At 41.8% G+C, this 17,608-nt stretch overlaps 1 protein-coding gene across 1 annotated transcript; it reads right to left on the bottom strand.

The window, feature by feature from the left end:
• Positions 1-102: 102 nt before the first annotated feature.
• Positions 103-17,303, bottom strand: LOC139476059 (uncharacterized). Its single transcript, XM_071259295.1, has 6 exons — positions 17,115-17,303; positions 8,843-8,982; positions 8,453-8,509; positions 5,529-5,668; positions 3,705-3,855; positions 103-3,100 (listed from the first exon to the last, which is right to left on the bottom strand). Exons 1-6 carry the CDS (start codon positions 17,173-17,175, stop codon positions 2,960-2,962), a joined length of 690 nt encoding a protein of 229 aa, XP_071115396.1. The 5' UTR covers positions 17,176-17,303; the 3' UTR covers positions 103-2,959.
• Between the last annotated feature and the right edge of the window lie 305 nt (positions 17,304-17,608).

The raw sequence follows: 17,608 nt of genomic DNA on the forward strand, positions 1-17,608 counted from the left end.
ACAACACCTACTTAATCATTATTGATGTCGGTTATCACTGACGGCATTTGCTTAATGAAAGTACAGTCGCCTTTAATAAGAAAAAATAACCTCAAGAACGTGAAGAATACCAAAAAAAATGTTTTATTTTCAATAATAAACAAGACAGAATAAACCGCTGAGATGCATAGTCTTATATTATGCGTTCTGACCACGAGAACACTAAACTGATGGACGCTATAAGAATATAGACGTTTGGGGAACAGCGCTGTAACAGTTCAGTTGCAAATAATACTTGAACTTGCTCATGGTAAGACATGGAAAAGAATTATTGCATTAACTTCATCTGATGTGGGTGATGAGACATACATGGTGCCCTACGCCGTCCGACAGCAGTGGGGAAAAGGCACTGGATCAGGTTTCAATATATTCCAACAACAAAATTACACATGTTAGGCATTTGAAAACGCCGTTCCTTTTAAGCCTTTGAAAGGCATAAGGAAGAGAATTTATGGATGTCAACTTTTGTCGTAAGAGGCGACTAACGGGATCGGGTGGTCAGGCTCACTCACTTGGTTGATGCATGTCATTGATCCCAATTGCGGGGATCGATGCTCATGATGTCAATCACTGGATTGTCTGGTCCACACTCGATTATTTGCAGACCGCTGTCATTAAGCTGGAATATTGCTGAGTGCGGCGTTAAACAACAAACAAAACAAACAAATACTTATTATGAGGAACGCAATATTTCGGAGGTACCGTCACTTCTCGCTACTCACCTGATGAAGGAGTAGAAATATACTCTGAAACGTTCCGTTCCTCATAATAAAAAAAGTTGAAGTCAATAAATTCTCTTCCTTGTTGTTTCTATTATCTATAGGATTCTACATATGCAATAATCACAGTCCAAAGAGTAATAAACTTGGGCTTAAGTACTAAACAGACAGATGATACGAGAATGTGACACTATTCCGCTAGATATGTATAGAAAATAATATTTCAGTTAGTAACATGTTATCAAGTGCGTTTTGGTTTTACACCAATACAGTCTGATAAAAAAAATGTTTAGGAAAATATATAAGATCCATCAATGAAATAGCAAAGCACTGTAAATCAATTATGAACATACATTTTACGCTTTGTGTACAGAAAACACTAAACGAAACAAGACGTCGACACGTGTCAAAGGTTGAGTATGAAGTCCGTGCGGACCATTCCTACTCACACCAACAAACTGTCATAAACCCATAAAACTTCAAAAACAACATCTTTGTATAAAATAAATATCAGAAAATATATCTGAAACGTTTAGCAGCCTGTAGAGCTGATTGTAATCGGCGGAAGCCATTTTATTTTTTTATGTTATTTTTGTAACCAACTGTTTAAGGCATGAATGTACATCGAGTGTGGGTCACGTGAAGCATGGGTGTTGTAGGACTACGTGTATTTCATCAGGTTAAGCACGACAGGAAGACACATAAAGACAGTCTTCATCTGTTGGTACTTGGCGACAATACACTGATGAGAGTGAGTGAGTGAGTTGGGTTTTAACGCCGCTTTTAACAGTATTCCAGTTCTATCACGGTGTGTCAGTTTAATGTGGGAGGAAAGCCCGAAATGATGCAGGTCTCAGAGGTTTTCCACTTCGGTGAAACCCATGAGCACGGGTATGGTGCTGACAAACCTAGAAACATAATTGGGGCGAACCCGGATACGAACCCACAATCATAGGTTCTGGCGTGTCCAAGGGACGCAACTCTACACAGCGAATCGCGGCGCCTTAGACGACTGGGCCACCCGTGCCCACTACACTGATGAGAGGCGGACGGGGATGAAAAGATACAGTTACATGTAGTGCATTATGGGGGATCAGAGTAGGGTGCAGGGATTGCGCACCCCGCTATTTCAGACAACTTTGTGACTTCCTTTTCACGACCCTGGATCTGCCTGTTTCCTGAAAGTATGTAGAGTTTCCACGTCATCAGTTATTGGTTACGGACACCCTTCCTTGTGTATTAATATATAAACCTCCTAACCGTTCCTAATCTGGAAATATAACGCTTAAAATATAATAAAAGTCACGTGGTATGTTAAAGTTTGGGAGTTTCAGCAGGGACAAAACCTCATCGGTATGAAAATGTATACGTCAATAACAAATATACATTGCCACCATCGTAAACAGTGGTCACTTCGTGTTCCCTGTACAAACAGATGGGGTTTATATAACATAAACCATGCCAAAAAACGTCAAAGACTATAACATGAACATTCAATGTATAAACTAAAATAATATGAAAATGATAACAGTGATAGAGCGATCTTAACGATACTGTCAGTAGATCTGTATCAAATGAAAGAATGTCTCGCTTGTCTTGATATTTACAACAATGATCATCGGTGCCATTGAGTCATGTCAAAGCTTACAACCCTCCTGCATCTTCTCGAGGCAAGGGCGTTAACTGACTGTCTAGTTTCCACTCTTACCGAACTAGGCTGGAATTTCAGGCTCGATCGTAGCGCCACCAGTGTCTAGTACGAGTTTTGTCCCTTCTATGTCCCTCTTATAGACCAATCAGATTCCATTTCTCATATCACTTGCTTCTGCTTCAAACAAAATGGCGGTGCCAAGTGAAGACGATAATCAAGATCTATATTGTAATAAAACGGGACTTACCCTGCGAGGTGCATCAAATCACTTAAGCACCTGGATTAAAAACATGAAATGATATGCAAAATATCTGTCTATACCTAGTCTGCACGTTAAAATGTCTACTTCGTCACTCGATTTTGATTGGACTGTGCAAAGACTCGTTCGTCCAGCCAAAATGTAACTCCGGAATTCCAGCCTAATTCGGCAAGGGTTGAACCTGGACTTGTATAGTCAGTTAACGCCCTTGCCTCGGGAAGATTTTGAAACAGGACTTGTAAAGTCAGGTAACGCCCTTGCCTCGGGAAGATGTCATCCTATGGTGGAAGGTTACATTTTTTGCCCATACTGTTGGCCGTAGTAAGGCTGTTGCGGGCTGTACGCCTGTTGCCCGTATTGCTGTGGCGGCATGTTCCCCATCTGGACCGTGACGCCTGGATTGGGTTGAATTACAAAACCTGGCTGGGTCTCCTGAAACGAAACATGCTATATTAATTTACAGTTTTACATTTAACTTTAAAATATACAGAAAACATAATGATTATAATAGGTGAGGTGAGGTGAGGTGAGGTGAGGTGAAATTGGGTTTAACGTTGCGTCCAAGATTTTGGCGATTATATAGCGACGTGCATGCACGTGTGTGTGTGTCTGATTGTACTAGTCCGGACTGATGCCGATTTATAGTGCTAGCCCACTGAGATACCATGCCGCAGTTTAACATGAATACCCCACTCAGACACAGTATACTGACTCCGAGCCGACCAGTCCTTGTTTTAGCCCCTTAGTGCCGAGCACCAGACAGGGTCAAAACAAGTACCATATTCTAACGTCTTTTGATATGACGCGGCCGGGGATCGTACCCCGGACCTTCGGCTCTCCGGGCGGACGCTCTACCACAAGTGCACGGAGGCGGTCTCGATTATAATAAATAATTATAAAAAAATATTATAATAAAATAACAAGAAACAACTACACCTCATTTCCGATTATGCTGTTACTGGTTTAGTGAGCTCGCCGTGGTTTGATGCCTGCATCTTCAAACAACATTCACTCACTGAATCACACTTTTTAGTACCTCTCGTGCGCATGCAAGCATCCCGCCTAGGATGGTGGCGACGAGCGTCATTATCCAGCCAACCACAACCATCACAACGATGCCGATTGCCATGCCGTTGATAGAGTTGAGGTCTTCACAGGAGAAGTTGAGGTTCGTGGTGGCGAAAGCCCTGTTAAAGAAAGAACAAAACCCGACATAAGGATATGATCAGACAAATTGTTTCGGCAATTACGGATATTGTACAATTATTAGAGAGTGAGTTTGATATTACGCCGCTTTTAGCGATATTCCAGCAATATCACGGCGGGGGACACCAGAAATGGGCTTCACACATTGTACCCAGTACAATTATTAAGTCAATAGTAATATTTAGTTCAGGGGTTGTGGGAAGAGAGAAAGTGCCATGCTCATGTCCAATATTATCTATGGTACAGGGGTGGGGGGTGGGGGGGGTGGGGGGTGGGGGGGGGGGGGGGTAGCCTAGTGGTTGAAGCGTTCGCTCGTCACGCCGAAGACCCGCGTTCGATTCCCGACATGGGTACAATGTGTGAAGCCCATTTCTGGTGTCCCCCGCCGTGATATTGCTGGAATATTGCTAAAAGCGGCGTAAAACCATACTCACTCAATCAGAATCTTAGCCAAAACTTTAAAACTTATTACAAATCTGAACAAATGTATATAAAATTATATTGAGTCTAAATTCGGTCTCGCAGCAAATATGTTTTATGTAACTGACGAGCAAAAGAAACTATACCACTCAGTATGATTTGTTCATAATGTTTGATTTTCAATTGAAAATAACTTGAGTTAGCGATGGTATACCCAAAACCGAACTTTTCTGAAGCTTAGCAAGCATTTAAAGAATACGTCTACGTGGTTTTATTTTTAAAAACATAATTTGATTTAAAACTTTTAAATATTAAACATTAAGCATAACTGCTGTTGGGAATGTTAGAAAATATATTAATTTGCTTTTTTTCGGCACAAATATACAACATTTCAAACACGATAGGGGTCATGTGGTTGCACATTGATTTCTGAACTCAATCTTCATTGAACCAATTTATTTTTACACACAATTACGCAGCCACAGATTACCTTTTTTCAACTGTTGCAGGAACGAGTGATGGTTACAAAGACCGAATCAAATGTAACAACAGTACTTTCAATTTTCAATAACATAAATACAAACTAGGTATACTTTCTTTTGCCCCTCAGTATATGCAGAAGTTGGCAAATGGGCAGTGGGGTTGAGAAAAAATTTCCAAGTGAAAAATTGTTTTTAAAAAAAAATCTGTGGTAAAAAGTGGGTTCAAACACACACACGGTAACGCACGCACGCACACACACACACACACATAGTAAGGTGTTAATGTATTGTGCTTCAGGAAACCGAACCTGCCACAATACCAAGCAACAGGAACATCGCATTACACGTACGTGTTATCTCTTTGGGGGACCGACCATATGGCGCCTGTGATTTTATCGAAAAAAATACATTGTCCCAGAAAAGGCTTGAAATAATTATGCTTCAGAGTTTTTGGTTGCTACACCTCATATAAAACTTCACAATTCTCAGAGACATTTAACATTATTGTACTCTATATTAATTCTCATAGCGACCGTATTAGTTAGGATATGCGTTTATTGAAACGCACATAAAATATAGCACGCACGGTCTCTCACACATACAGAGTGAGAAAGAGAGTCAGAGAGAGAGAGAGGCAGACAGACACACAGACACACACACACACACACACACGCACGCACGCACGCGCGCGCGCATGTAAGGTTCCGTTGTAAACTGAATTAACCTATTGGTTAATGACGAGGGATTCTTACCCGCACACACAGGTGCTTCCGACGGACCGGCAGTTTCCGGCGTCCGCCGCAGCGAATGCACCCAGGGCCAGCACACAGATGATGAAGATGATCCCCGTGATGACGAGCGTCAGAATACAGAATACCATCTGAGTGATGTACTGAAATACACACGGTACAAATTACAGGTACTATAGTAGTCTATTATACTGATTACTCAAACAGTGCTCACGGTGGTCGCTATATAATAACATGATACAATAAAGGACTTGGTTAGATACATTTGTTTGTTTGTTGTTTAACGCCACACTCAGCAATAGTCCTGCTATATGACGGTGGTCTGTAAATAATCGCCGTAGTGGGTCATCTTACATACTAAACTGTTACACGTGCCGTAATGGGTCATCTTACATACTGAACTGTTACATGTGCTGTAGTGGGTCATCTTACTTACTGAACTTACACACGTGCCGTAGTGGGTCATCTTACACATCGAACTGTTACACATGCCGTAATGGGTCATCTTACATTCTGAACTGTTACACGTGCCGTAGTGGGTCATCTTACATACTGAACTGTTACACATGCCGTAGTGGGTCATCTTACATTCTGAACTGTTACACATGCCGTAGTGGGTCATCTTACATACTGCACTGTTACACGTGTCGTAGTGGGTCATCTTACATACTGAACTGTTACACGTGCCCTAGTGGGTCATCTTACACATTGAACTTTTACACGTGCCGTAATGGGTCATCTTACATTCTGAACTTTTACACGGGCCGTAGTGGGTCATCTTACATTCTGAACTGTTACACATGCCGTAGTGGGTCATCTTACATACTGAACTGTTACACGTGTCGTAGTGGGTCATCTTACATACTGAACTGTTACACGTGCCCTAGTGGGTCATCTTACACATTGAACTTTTACACGTGCCGTAGTGGGTCATCTTACATTCTGAACTTTTACACGGGCCGTAGTGGGTCATCTTACATACTGAACTGTTACACGTGCCGTAGTGGGTCATCTTACACACTGAACTGTTACACGTGCCGTAGTGGGTCATCTTACATACTGAACTGTTACACGTGCCGTAGTGGGTCATCTTACATACTGAGCTGTTACACATGCCGTAGTGGATCATCTTACACATTGAACTTTTACACGTGCCGCAGTTGGTTACTTACATACTGATTTGTTGCACATATACACATGCCATAGTGGTATCACCTTACATACTGAACTGTTGCACATATACACATGCCATAGTGGATCATCTTACATACTGAACTGTTGCACATATACACATGCCATAGTGGATCATCTTACATACTGAACTGTTGCACATATACACATGCCATAGTGGATCATCTTACATACCGAACTGTTGCACATATACACATGCCATAGTGGATCATCTTACATACCGAACTGTTGCACATATACACATGCCATAGTGGTATCACCTTACCTACACTGGAGGAGGAGACAATAGGTAGTGATGCTTACTACTAGGTAATGATCCTAAAAGCTAAACTGAAAATGTAACCTCCGACAAAACAACACACGGTGACAACACAGCCTGTTACAGTAAGGCTGTAACCTACTGAAGTACGGATTTATCCTGTTACAGTAAGGTTGTAACTTGTTACATTTATGGTGTAACTGCTACAATAGGCCTGTAACCTGTTATGTTAAGGTATAACTGCTACATCAAGGGTGTAACTGCTACAATAGGGCTGTAACCTGTTATGTTAAGGGTATAACTGCTACATCAAGGGTGTAACTGCTACAATAGGCCTGTAACCTGTTATGTTAAGGGTATAACTGCTACATCAAGGGTGTAACTGCTACAATAGGGCTGTAACCTGTTATGTTAAGGGTATAACTGCTACATCAAGGGTGTAACTGCTACAATAGGCCTGTAACCTGTTATGTTAAGGGTATAACTGCTACATCAAGGGTGTAACTGCTACAATTGGGCTGTAACCTGTTATGTTAAGGGTATAACTGCTACATCAAGGGTGTAACTGCTACAATAGGGCTGTAACCTGTTATGTTAAGGGTATAACTGCTACATCAAGGGTGTAACTGCTACAATAGGGCTGTAACCTGTTATGTTAAGGGTATAACTGCTACAATAAGGGTGTAAGGTGCTACAATAAGGCTGTAACCACCTGTTACATTAAGGATTTAAGCTGTAAAAGTAAGGATGATGTATAAGCTACCACAGGAAGGATGTAACCTGCTTGAGTAAGGCTGTGTTCTGCTCCAGTAAGACTGTATCCTACTTCAATAAAGTCCTACATTGTAGTGCTATATAAGGATGTAACCTGTTACATTAAGGATGTAACCTGTTACATTAAGGATGTAACCTGTTACATTAAGGTTGTAACCTGTTACATTAAGGATGTAACCTGTTACATTAAGGATGTAACCTGTTACATTAAGGATGTAACCTGTTACATTAAGGTTGTAACCTGTTACATTAAGGATGTAACCTGTTACATTAAGGATGTAACCTGTTACATTAAGGTTGTAACCTGTTACATTAAGGTTGTAACCTGTTACATTAAGGATGTAACCTGTTACATTAAGGTTGTAACCTGTTACATTAAGGTTGTAACCTGTTACATTAAGGTTGTAACCTGTTACATTAAGGATGTAACCTGTTACATTAAGGATGTAACCTGTTACATTAAGGTTGTAACCTGTTACATTAAGGATGTAACCTGTTACATTAAGGATGTAACCTGTTACATTAAGGTTGTAACCTGTTACATTAAGGATGTAACCTGTTACATTAAGGATGTAACCTGTTACATTAAGGATGTAACCTGTTACATTAAGGTTGTAACCTGTTACATTAAGGTTGTAACCTGTTACATTAAGGTTGTAACCTGTTACATTAAGGTTGTAAACGGAACGCCATAACTACTCACCCCTCCCTTGCATCGTGCACATGTTGCTATAGCACCAATAAGACCAGGGATGATGAACTACGGAGGAAACAAGTCAACGGGTCAAGGCAAGAAAACTATAGGAAATAACGCTACAACAAATTGCCTTAATGACGTGCAATTTCCTTTATTGATTTCCAACAAAGCTTGGACAAAAAATGATTAAAATAATGCATTCGTAATTGAGATATAACAAAATAGTCAAAACAATTCTTTAAGAATATATGGTTATATTTGAAATTAAATACAAAGTATCATTTTGTAAGTCAAAAACGGTTACTGTTTAAAAACATTAAACTCAAATTAATGGTATTTGTATTTGGATCAATAGAGACAAAGTGCCGTGTAACAATGTATACGAATGGTACCTACAGCGAAGCCTATCGACCATATCGGAGATGATGCATATGCTGAATAGCCGTTGAAGCCGCCGCTACTTAAGCCGAAACTGGATAGAGTTGTCTGGACAATCTTGTCAAAGAGCATATACACCAAGACGCTGAACGCGATTCCTGGAAACATAATGATAACGTCAAAGAAACCTAAGACTTACATACGCTGAGGGCGTTTTTAAAGGAAACACGTGGTTATAACAGTACTATTATGTATGTTGTAACAGTGCGATTATGTGTGGTTATAACGTTGTGATTATGTATGTTACAACAGTGCGATTATGGTTATAAAACCGCGATTATGTTTGTTATAACAGTGTTATAATGTATGTTATAACATTGCGATTATGTATGTTATAACATTGTGATTATCTATGGTTATAACAGTACAATAATGTATGGAGGCAACAGGCATTTGCATGGCAGATGTAAATATCAACAATAATTTCATTGATAAACGCATTATGTCCGCCCTCTAATTGCCGACCCCGTGGGGGCCGTGGCTGAATCGACCCCAGGACACCACGAGTGTGGCATGAACCAGCTATGAAGGGCGTTCACGATGTGGGGCCTCCAGTGAGTACCGTGGAACACTTACGGGTATCGGTGCTCGTTCTGTCAGCCACTGGTTTAGATTGCCAAGAGTTTATTACGTACTGAGCCCACTTGCACAAAGCGATCTTAGCGCTAAGATGATCTTAACTCTCATACTTTAACATAGGCTTACGATAGTCTTAGCGCTAAGATCGTTTTGTGCAAGTGGGCCCTGGCCATCATCACCTATCTCGAATATTCCAAGGGGCGGCCGGGTAGCCTAGTGGTTAAAGCCTTCGCTCGTCACGCCAAAAACCTGGGTTCGATTCCTGACATGGGTACAATATGTTGGTGTTCCCCGCCGTGATATTGCTGGAATATTGCTAAGAGCGGCGTAAAATCATACTCACTCACTCGAATATTCCTGACAGCGGCGTAAAACAAATGTCGCAGATGATTTAGAAAATCTGATGACGTCATGCCTTGACCACACACACATGAACATACCAAAATCACCGGGGTGCCGTTGTACAAAGCGATCTTAACGGTAAGGTGATCGTAACTCCCATACCCTAACATAGACTTACGACAGTCGTAGTGCTAACCTGTAAGGCAGCCTGGTGTTCACATCAGCGCGTAAAGCACGTGCTGCAGGTATTGTGCTTGGCACGTGACAAAACACATGTCAATGGTTAAGATCAGAGTGTCCCAGACAACAACAATACTTTGGGCCACTTAGGGTTAATGTGGTCTGGGAAAAAAGGCTTCAACAGACCCTGGTTATTCATCCACAGAGTCCGTCTAGGTCAGTTGTGCGCATGAAGCCTCTAGGGACTTATTCGGGCTGTGTCTGTGAATGTGTGCTTCCCCTGCCTGCATATCATTTGCAACACCCTGTTGGCATCACTGCTTCAAATATGCACATGCTGTATATATTCCATATTTCACCTGCATACATGGGTCATTTTCACAAATATTTATACTATAAATATTATTGAACCCATATATTACTGCGCAAGTCGCTTTTCAAATGATATAAGTGAGTGAGTGAGTTGGGTTTAACGCCGCTTTTAACAGTATTCCAGTTATATCACGGCGTGTCAGCTTAATGTGGGAGGAAAGCCCGAAGTGATGCAGGTCTCGGACGTTTACCACTTCGGTGAAACCCACGAGCACTGGTATGGTGCTGACAAACCTAGAAACATAATCGGGGCGAACCGGGATTCGAACCCACGATCATAGATTTCTGGCGTGTCCAAGGGACGCAACTCTGCACGGCGAATTGCGGCGCCTTAGACGGCTGGGCCACCCGTGCCCCCTCAAATGATATAAAATCCAAAGATATCTAAATAAATGTTTATTGCTAATAAAGATATTTACCAAACCCAAACACAAACAAATTGTTGGTCATGTTTTGGAGACCCATGTGGTTATCAAGTTTCAGGCAAACCTATAACCGGTTGCTCCATCTCGCCCACATAGAACCCAAAGACGGGTCAACGTGGCCTTCTGTAATTTCATTTCCAAGAATCAAATCATGCGTTAAGGCCGTGCACGAACACACAGAGCTCATTGTGTCGTTCAACAAAGGTGAAGAGGCAGGTGGCGAGACGCTAACCCTGTACGTCACACCTGTGCCTTGCAAGGCTGCACTCGTATTATAATTCGTGACCAGCTGACCGTGACCTTGCTAACCATGTAACGTCATGCATGAAAGATCACCTGAAACAGTTCTTTTCCATTAATTAAATATTTTTTAAAAATATCGAGACTTCTTCAAGATCAACACGTTATTTAACCAAACATGCACGTCGCACGCTCCAAATTCGCTTTATTGTCTGTATTAGCTGTATATAGATCTGAGGATATCAAGCTATAATCATTTGCCATGTAGATATAGATTACAGACACGTCGGAGTATCTTGCCCAGTGCATATAAACGTGATGCACCCGACAACATTCGTTTTCCTTTCAATTTAACGCCAGAGATTCAGCTTGGTGACAAAGGTAATAGTTTTCGCTCGGTCAGCCACCATTGAAAGTCTACTCCTTCCGTAAAAATAGCATCTAACGATTGGGTGCAGTATTCTGTATATGCATGTATGCCCCAATGATTGAATGCATGACATTATATTTTTAAAAAAGGTGTGCCATTAAAGAAATTAAATGCAATGGTGTTACCATCCTTCTAAACGCCTCATAGCATGGGCACGTTGGTGGGATTGGGGTTTAACAGGGAGTTTATATACTGAATCGCAAAAGAAACGTAACCATGGATAGATATATGAGAACCTTACTTGTCCAAACTCTGTAAACATACTTTGAGACATATTAATTAGATGAAACTTGGCAAAACTAATCATCAAGGATGAAATTAAAGTGTCAAATGTTCTTAAAGTGAAACACAACACTAGTCTCTGAGAAAATGGCATCACAAGTCAGTATCTCGTGTGTCCGCCATGTGCATTGATAACTGCCGTGCAACGTCGATACATGGAATGAGGCGGTTGATGAAGGCCATAGGCACTTGAGCCCAGCTCTGAGGAACGCCTGACGGAGTTCAGCTGCAGTTGTCGGCCTTGGTGGGACGTCATTCAGCTGTCTTTGAATCTCGTTCCGCAAGTGCTCAAAGGGATTTAAATTGGGACTGAGGGCAGGCCACTGCATGGTTCTGATGCCATTTTGCTAGAGGAAGTCTCTTGTTGCTCTCGCAGTGTGGGCACGGGCGTTTTCATGCTGAAACTCGTGGTTGCGGCGACGTGCCACATGAGGTATGGCGCGTGGTCTCAAGACTTGATCAATGTACCGAGCTGCTGTGACACCATTGCCTCTCCTAGGACCGATGTTCTGGAAGACCACAGGGCCGACCCACTGTGCAAGACAAATTCCACCTCACACGATGACGTGGTGTCAGAATTTGTCCTCGGTGTGGCTTGTGACAATGGAGGTGTCTGCTTGTCAATCGTCGACGCACGGTGTCCGCTCTAATGTGTCGCTGGTGTGTCCCCATGATCTGTCGAGCAGTTTCCGCAGCAGTAACAAAGCGATTTTGAAGATGCTGTCGCACAATCTGACGATCCTGACGTCGGGTGGTGACCCTTGGTCTTCCACCCTTGGTCATCTGTAGTCTTGGTGGTCTGGTACCTATGCTTGAGCCTGTATATGGTCCTTATGTGGACTTGAAATGCATTGGCTACTTGCCGGGCGGTTTGTCCAGCTTGCAATCGTCCAAGGGCTTGGTGTTGCTGATTTCATGTCAATCTTGGCATGTTGTATTAATTCAATAACGAATGAATGTTATCCGATCTTGATGAATTTTTATAGGGCAAGAAATGGTAAACGGAACTCACATGCATCGGGTTACCATGGTCGTTGCCGTCATGCGTTTGGGCGATCGGTTTTATTGTCATCTGCTTTGTTTTTTTATAATCAAATTTCATTTTTCCGGACCTTTCATGCAATGTTACCTGAGGTGACGTTTCTTTTGCGGTTCAGTATATGTTTTATATATTCCCTGAGGTAAGTAAGCTGAATATATCATTCTGATCAACACAAACTAGATAACAGCTGCTGGGTAAATTACCAAGGCAGAAGCAGTGAGCCACTACGGGCACATTAGCAGGATGTGGGGTTTAACAGGGAGTTTATATGTGGTACATTTACCATGGCCTGCAGGAGAGAGTCACGTACGGGTCAACCGCATGATATATATCAAAGGGACGTTGGTGGGACGTGGAGAAACGGGGAGTTTAAGTATGTTATATTTGCCATGGCCAGCAGGAGTGTGTCACGTACGGGGCAGCGGCTGTCATAAAGGTTAGAGCGGCCGGTTGACCACTGAAGCTGGACATTGGGGATGAGGTGCGGGATATTTACCCGTAGTGCTTGTTCTTGATACATTCTTGGTAAAACCTTTGTTCATAAACTACATGCTACACTACTGCACAGGCCACCACACCCTTTTCTAAACGTCATAACCATATTTTACAGCTTCCATTCAAAAGCTTTATATGGAAACTTGTTGATTTCTAAGCCTTGGGACTTTCGTAACTGACACCACTGCGTCATATAATTATTTCGCAATCCATTATGTCTAGGTCACGCTTTTTTCCGGATTTCATCCGCGTACATTTTATATACAACGCGTCTACCACACTCGAACATATACCTGGGTCTTCCGTAACTGACACTATTGCGTCACATAATTATTTCGCAATCCATTATGTCTAGGTCACGCTTCAGTTAACAACGCGTCTACCACACACGAACATATACCTTGGTCTTCCGTAACTGACACCATTGCGTCACATAATTTTTTTCAAATCTATCATGTCTAGGTCACGCTTCAGTTAACAACGTGTCTTACATGCTCGAACATATACCTGAAAGACCACTTGAGCTGACAATCCACTTGTAATGTCGGGGATGGTCTTCACGCAATGTCCCCTCGCATCCATAGACCTACATTTGTTTGTTGTCTAACGCCGCGCTTTGCACGATTCCAGCTATACGACGGGAGTCTCTAAATAATCATGTCTGGACTTGACAATTCAGTGACTGACATCATAAGCATCGATCTACACAATTGATATACGATGACATGCATCAATTAAGTCGACGGCGATCCCGTACGTGGCGTGGCACGACAAGTAAGGTCGCCTTTAACGGCAAGCATGTGTTGCTGAAGACGAGTTCTTTAAGGGGTTATGCAAATGACAACCCATCCTTGTTGACTCATCGCCTTTCCTTATTTAGAATATCTCTGTAACCTAGATCCTGGTTGGTGTATTTTAAGAATATCTCTACTGCATAGATCCTTGTTAAATGCGATGTCAGATTTCTCCTAGTTTGTATTTATGATAGATATGTCGACTCCCTTTCCTCTTTCCTCTCACATGGCTATATATGGCATGCGGTGAGAGGTGTGTTGACCCGGCCGTAGCACCCGTCGCTGACTGTATAATTACATTTCGTCAAACAGTGGTGTACGTCACTATGTGAGGCAACACCAGATGTCTTCATTCAATGCAAATAATGGATCGTGACATCATACAAGTTATGAGTAGTCAACAAGAAAACTACATGCCATTCCTTTTATCGGTGTTGAATATGTTTTTCATTATCTGTGTGTGTGTTGTGAATTGTTAATTATAACATCTACATAGTATCGGAGACCAATCCGATTTTCAGTATTTATTGAAAACGAAATGTGATATCAAAATAAAACACACCCACACCCGCACCTAGCTTGTGTGGTTGGTATACATTTCCGGGTAGAATTCAATGAAATCATGCATATTCAAATGAGACTTATTTCGTAATGTTCCAAGTGTCGTCACACCTGTTAGTTCAATCATATAATGCCGCAGTATTACGTTTTTACCAGGACTGCTGTTGTTGCACTGACTCGCGTCACCACGTGAACGGGCTATTTTTGCTCGCTTTATTAAAGCGAAGAATGGCCATACATCCACGATTTACAGATTGTAACTCTTCCCTGCAGCTTTAGTCTTCCCTGCACATTCATTATCACAATGTGGGTGGAGTTCGGTTCATCCGCGTACATTTTATATATATAATTTCGGGGGGAAAGAGGTGTGTGTGTGTGTGTGGGGGGGGGGGGGGGGGGGGGGGGGGGGGCATTTTGGCTGTTGCGTTAACAACAAGGTTAACGATTAAAGCTTTTTCGGAGATTTAAGGAGTAAATACAATTGGACGCAGTCATTTGTGCGTTTGGAATGAGATAAAAACACAACTTCAAGCGTCAGATCAAGCTGTCCCAACCTTGTTATATTTGATGCCTGATCTACATAACTGAGGTTTATGAAATAATAATGCCACAGCAATAACCATTAGTGAATGTCATGTGGGGCCGTCTCGATGTTCTGGAGTCCCAAGCAAGGAGCATGCTATAGAAACAATGCGGCACCCGTCGTGGGACATGCAATACCACACACCGGCTAAATGTCAGTGATAGATGGTCACACTATTGTAAATTGGAATTGAAGATACTAGCTTGCCCACTGATGGGGACATAGGTTTTAAACAAAGTATAAATGTACGAACGGGTAACGGATATCATATTCAGTTGATGGTGCAGGACTACCATTATGGCAGCAATCACAGATGCTGGATTTTTCTAGCAGACGACATTTTCATTTGACAGCTTTGAAATATGTTCAGGGTATCCAATGATAAAGATTTTGAATTCTTTATGTTCACAAAAATTCAGTGAAATCATTCATGGATAGTAGTGGTATAGCTATGAAGTGTAAATTACCTGAAGGAAAAATAATGTGCTTTACATATAATGTAGATAAACATTGAAACATTGTGATATATTTATAACAATAATAAGCCAGAAAACGTATTTAGTCTTCATCAGTGTTGGGGTGGTCGGGTAGCCTAGTGGTTAAAGCGTTCGCTCGTCACGCCGAAGACCCGCGTTCGATTCCCGACATGGGTACAATGTGTGAAGCCCATTTCTGGTGTCCCCCGCCGTGATATTGCTGGAATATTGCTAAAAGCGGCGTAAAACCATACTCACACACTCACTTCATTAGTGTTATTTTATGAAAAATACCTAGCTATCCTACACAGTTATGTTTTATATGTGTGTCACTAATCACGTCTTCATTCTCAGCTTCAGGCAGAAAACATGTGAGGTGACCCCAAACAAGTCCAAGACCCCAGCACATAACAACCCCCCCTCCCAGGTTGTACAGTATGCCGTGTACAGAGGGCATATAGCGTCCAAGAAGGTCTGATGAACACTGAGCAATCAAAAGGCCCCATTCACACAGCAGTAACGTACCACAGAACATATACAACAATTAAGCAATTCCTGCCCTATGGGAAAACCACGCCCTGACTCAAGGTTAAGATAACGAACAAGCAGTTTGTACAAAGGCTTGCATGTCTCCCCCAGGCCGAGTAACCTGTTTATAATTACGCCTTATCTTAAATAACACAGCAGACTGTGAAGTGCTGTATCACACGACTCTTGAAAACACTGGAAATATTTATAATTTCCTCAACAAGAATGTAAGTAAGTTACCATCACAGTTGCTAGGCGATAAAAGCTCTTTTAGCCTCGTCTGCGAGTTTGTCCGTTATTATTAGTTACACGATCATGTGGGGCACGGTATAGAATACGAGACCATCAAAACCAAATGATGTATTCAGATTATGGGGCAATATGCAGGTTTACAAATCGATATCATTTCATACTTTGGATAATGCATATCCTAGTACAAAGTTGTCCTGTTGTAAGTTAACGACATGCGGGCCTCTATGGCGTAGTTCTAAAACTAGGGCGGTCTTCCTTCAACACGGCCACGCCTAAACTTCACTTTAAAGTATATCTGACCATTCCTTCGCGTTATTCTTAAATTCCTTGAATTTCTTGTCACGTGTTGTGTACATCATCCAAACTAACACATACTGACCATTTAATCAATCACAGTCACATTTAGATATGTAGAGTAACATGTGATTTATGTATACGATACAATATTTATTTATATAATACAATTAGTTTTAGTCCTGCACCAAGATTGGGGAATATATGTTTATCACGAAAACAAAACCATCCAGCATCAGGAATATTAAAGGCGAGATAAGAGTCACGTATTGAGCAATATCAGGTTTCATAGAGCGGTAAAATTGTTTTAGTTTTATGCAATGGTTCTATTCTGATAGTCGAGAAGATGACATACCTGCTCCAATCACAAAGGCGCAGATTACTCCATTGGCGATGTTTATATTTGTTTTGGTCATGTTGAATAAGAAATCCCGACTGACAGTTGCGAAGTAGCTGTGTGGAATGGCCGATGTGACGGGATCGCCGAGAATCTGCTTAAGTAGGTCACTCTAGAACAACATGTGGTCACGTGATTAAAGCGGGCCAGCATTGCAACACAACTTCGTGCACATGTGTTGACGCGGGATTGCTCAATGGTACTTAATCACACGTACACCTGGAAAATAACTCTTTACGAAGAGGATAACTTTTATATATGTTGACAATGCTTGTGGGGTACAATTTCTAGTCAGGAGGGCATCTGTCACAGCAGTCACTTTGACCAGTAGCGCCGGGACTTGTATGTTTCAACGCATAGTTATCAGAGAGGTTTTATTTGACACAAGGCATTTTGACCTCTGGTCATGCATCCTATTAAACTGTTATGACAGGACACCCAGTGTAAGTCTT

The sequence above is a fragment of the Haliotis cracherodii genome, unplaced genomic scaffold, assembly GCF_022045235.1.
Source record: "Haliotis cracherodii isolate W230 unplaced genomic scaffold, xgHalCrac1.p SCAF_3, whole genome shotgun sequence".
Lineage (NCBI taxonomy): Eukaryota > Metazoa > Mollusca > Gastropoda > Lepetellida > Haliotidae > Haliotis > Haliotis cracherodii.

Coding starts and splice junctions, on each gene's coding strand:
- LOC139476059 (XM_071259295.1), bottom strand. CDS start 17,175: ATGACCAAAACAAATATAAACATCGCCAATGGAGTAATCTGCGCCTTT. Junction 8,983..17,114: donor CGCCTTTGTGATTGGAGCAG/GTATGTCATCTT, acceptor TTATGTTTCCAG/GAATCGCGTTCAGCGTCTTG. Junction 3,101..3,704: donor TGCTTGCATGCGCACGAGAG/GTACTAAAAAGT, acceptor GTTTCGTTTCAG/GAGACCCAGCCAGGTTTTGT.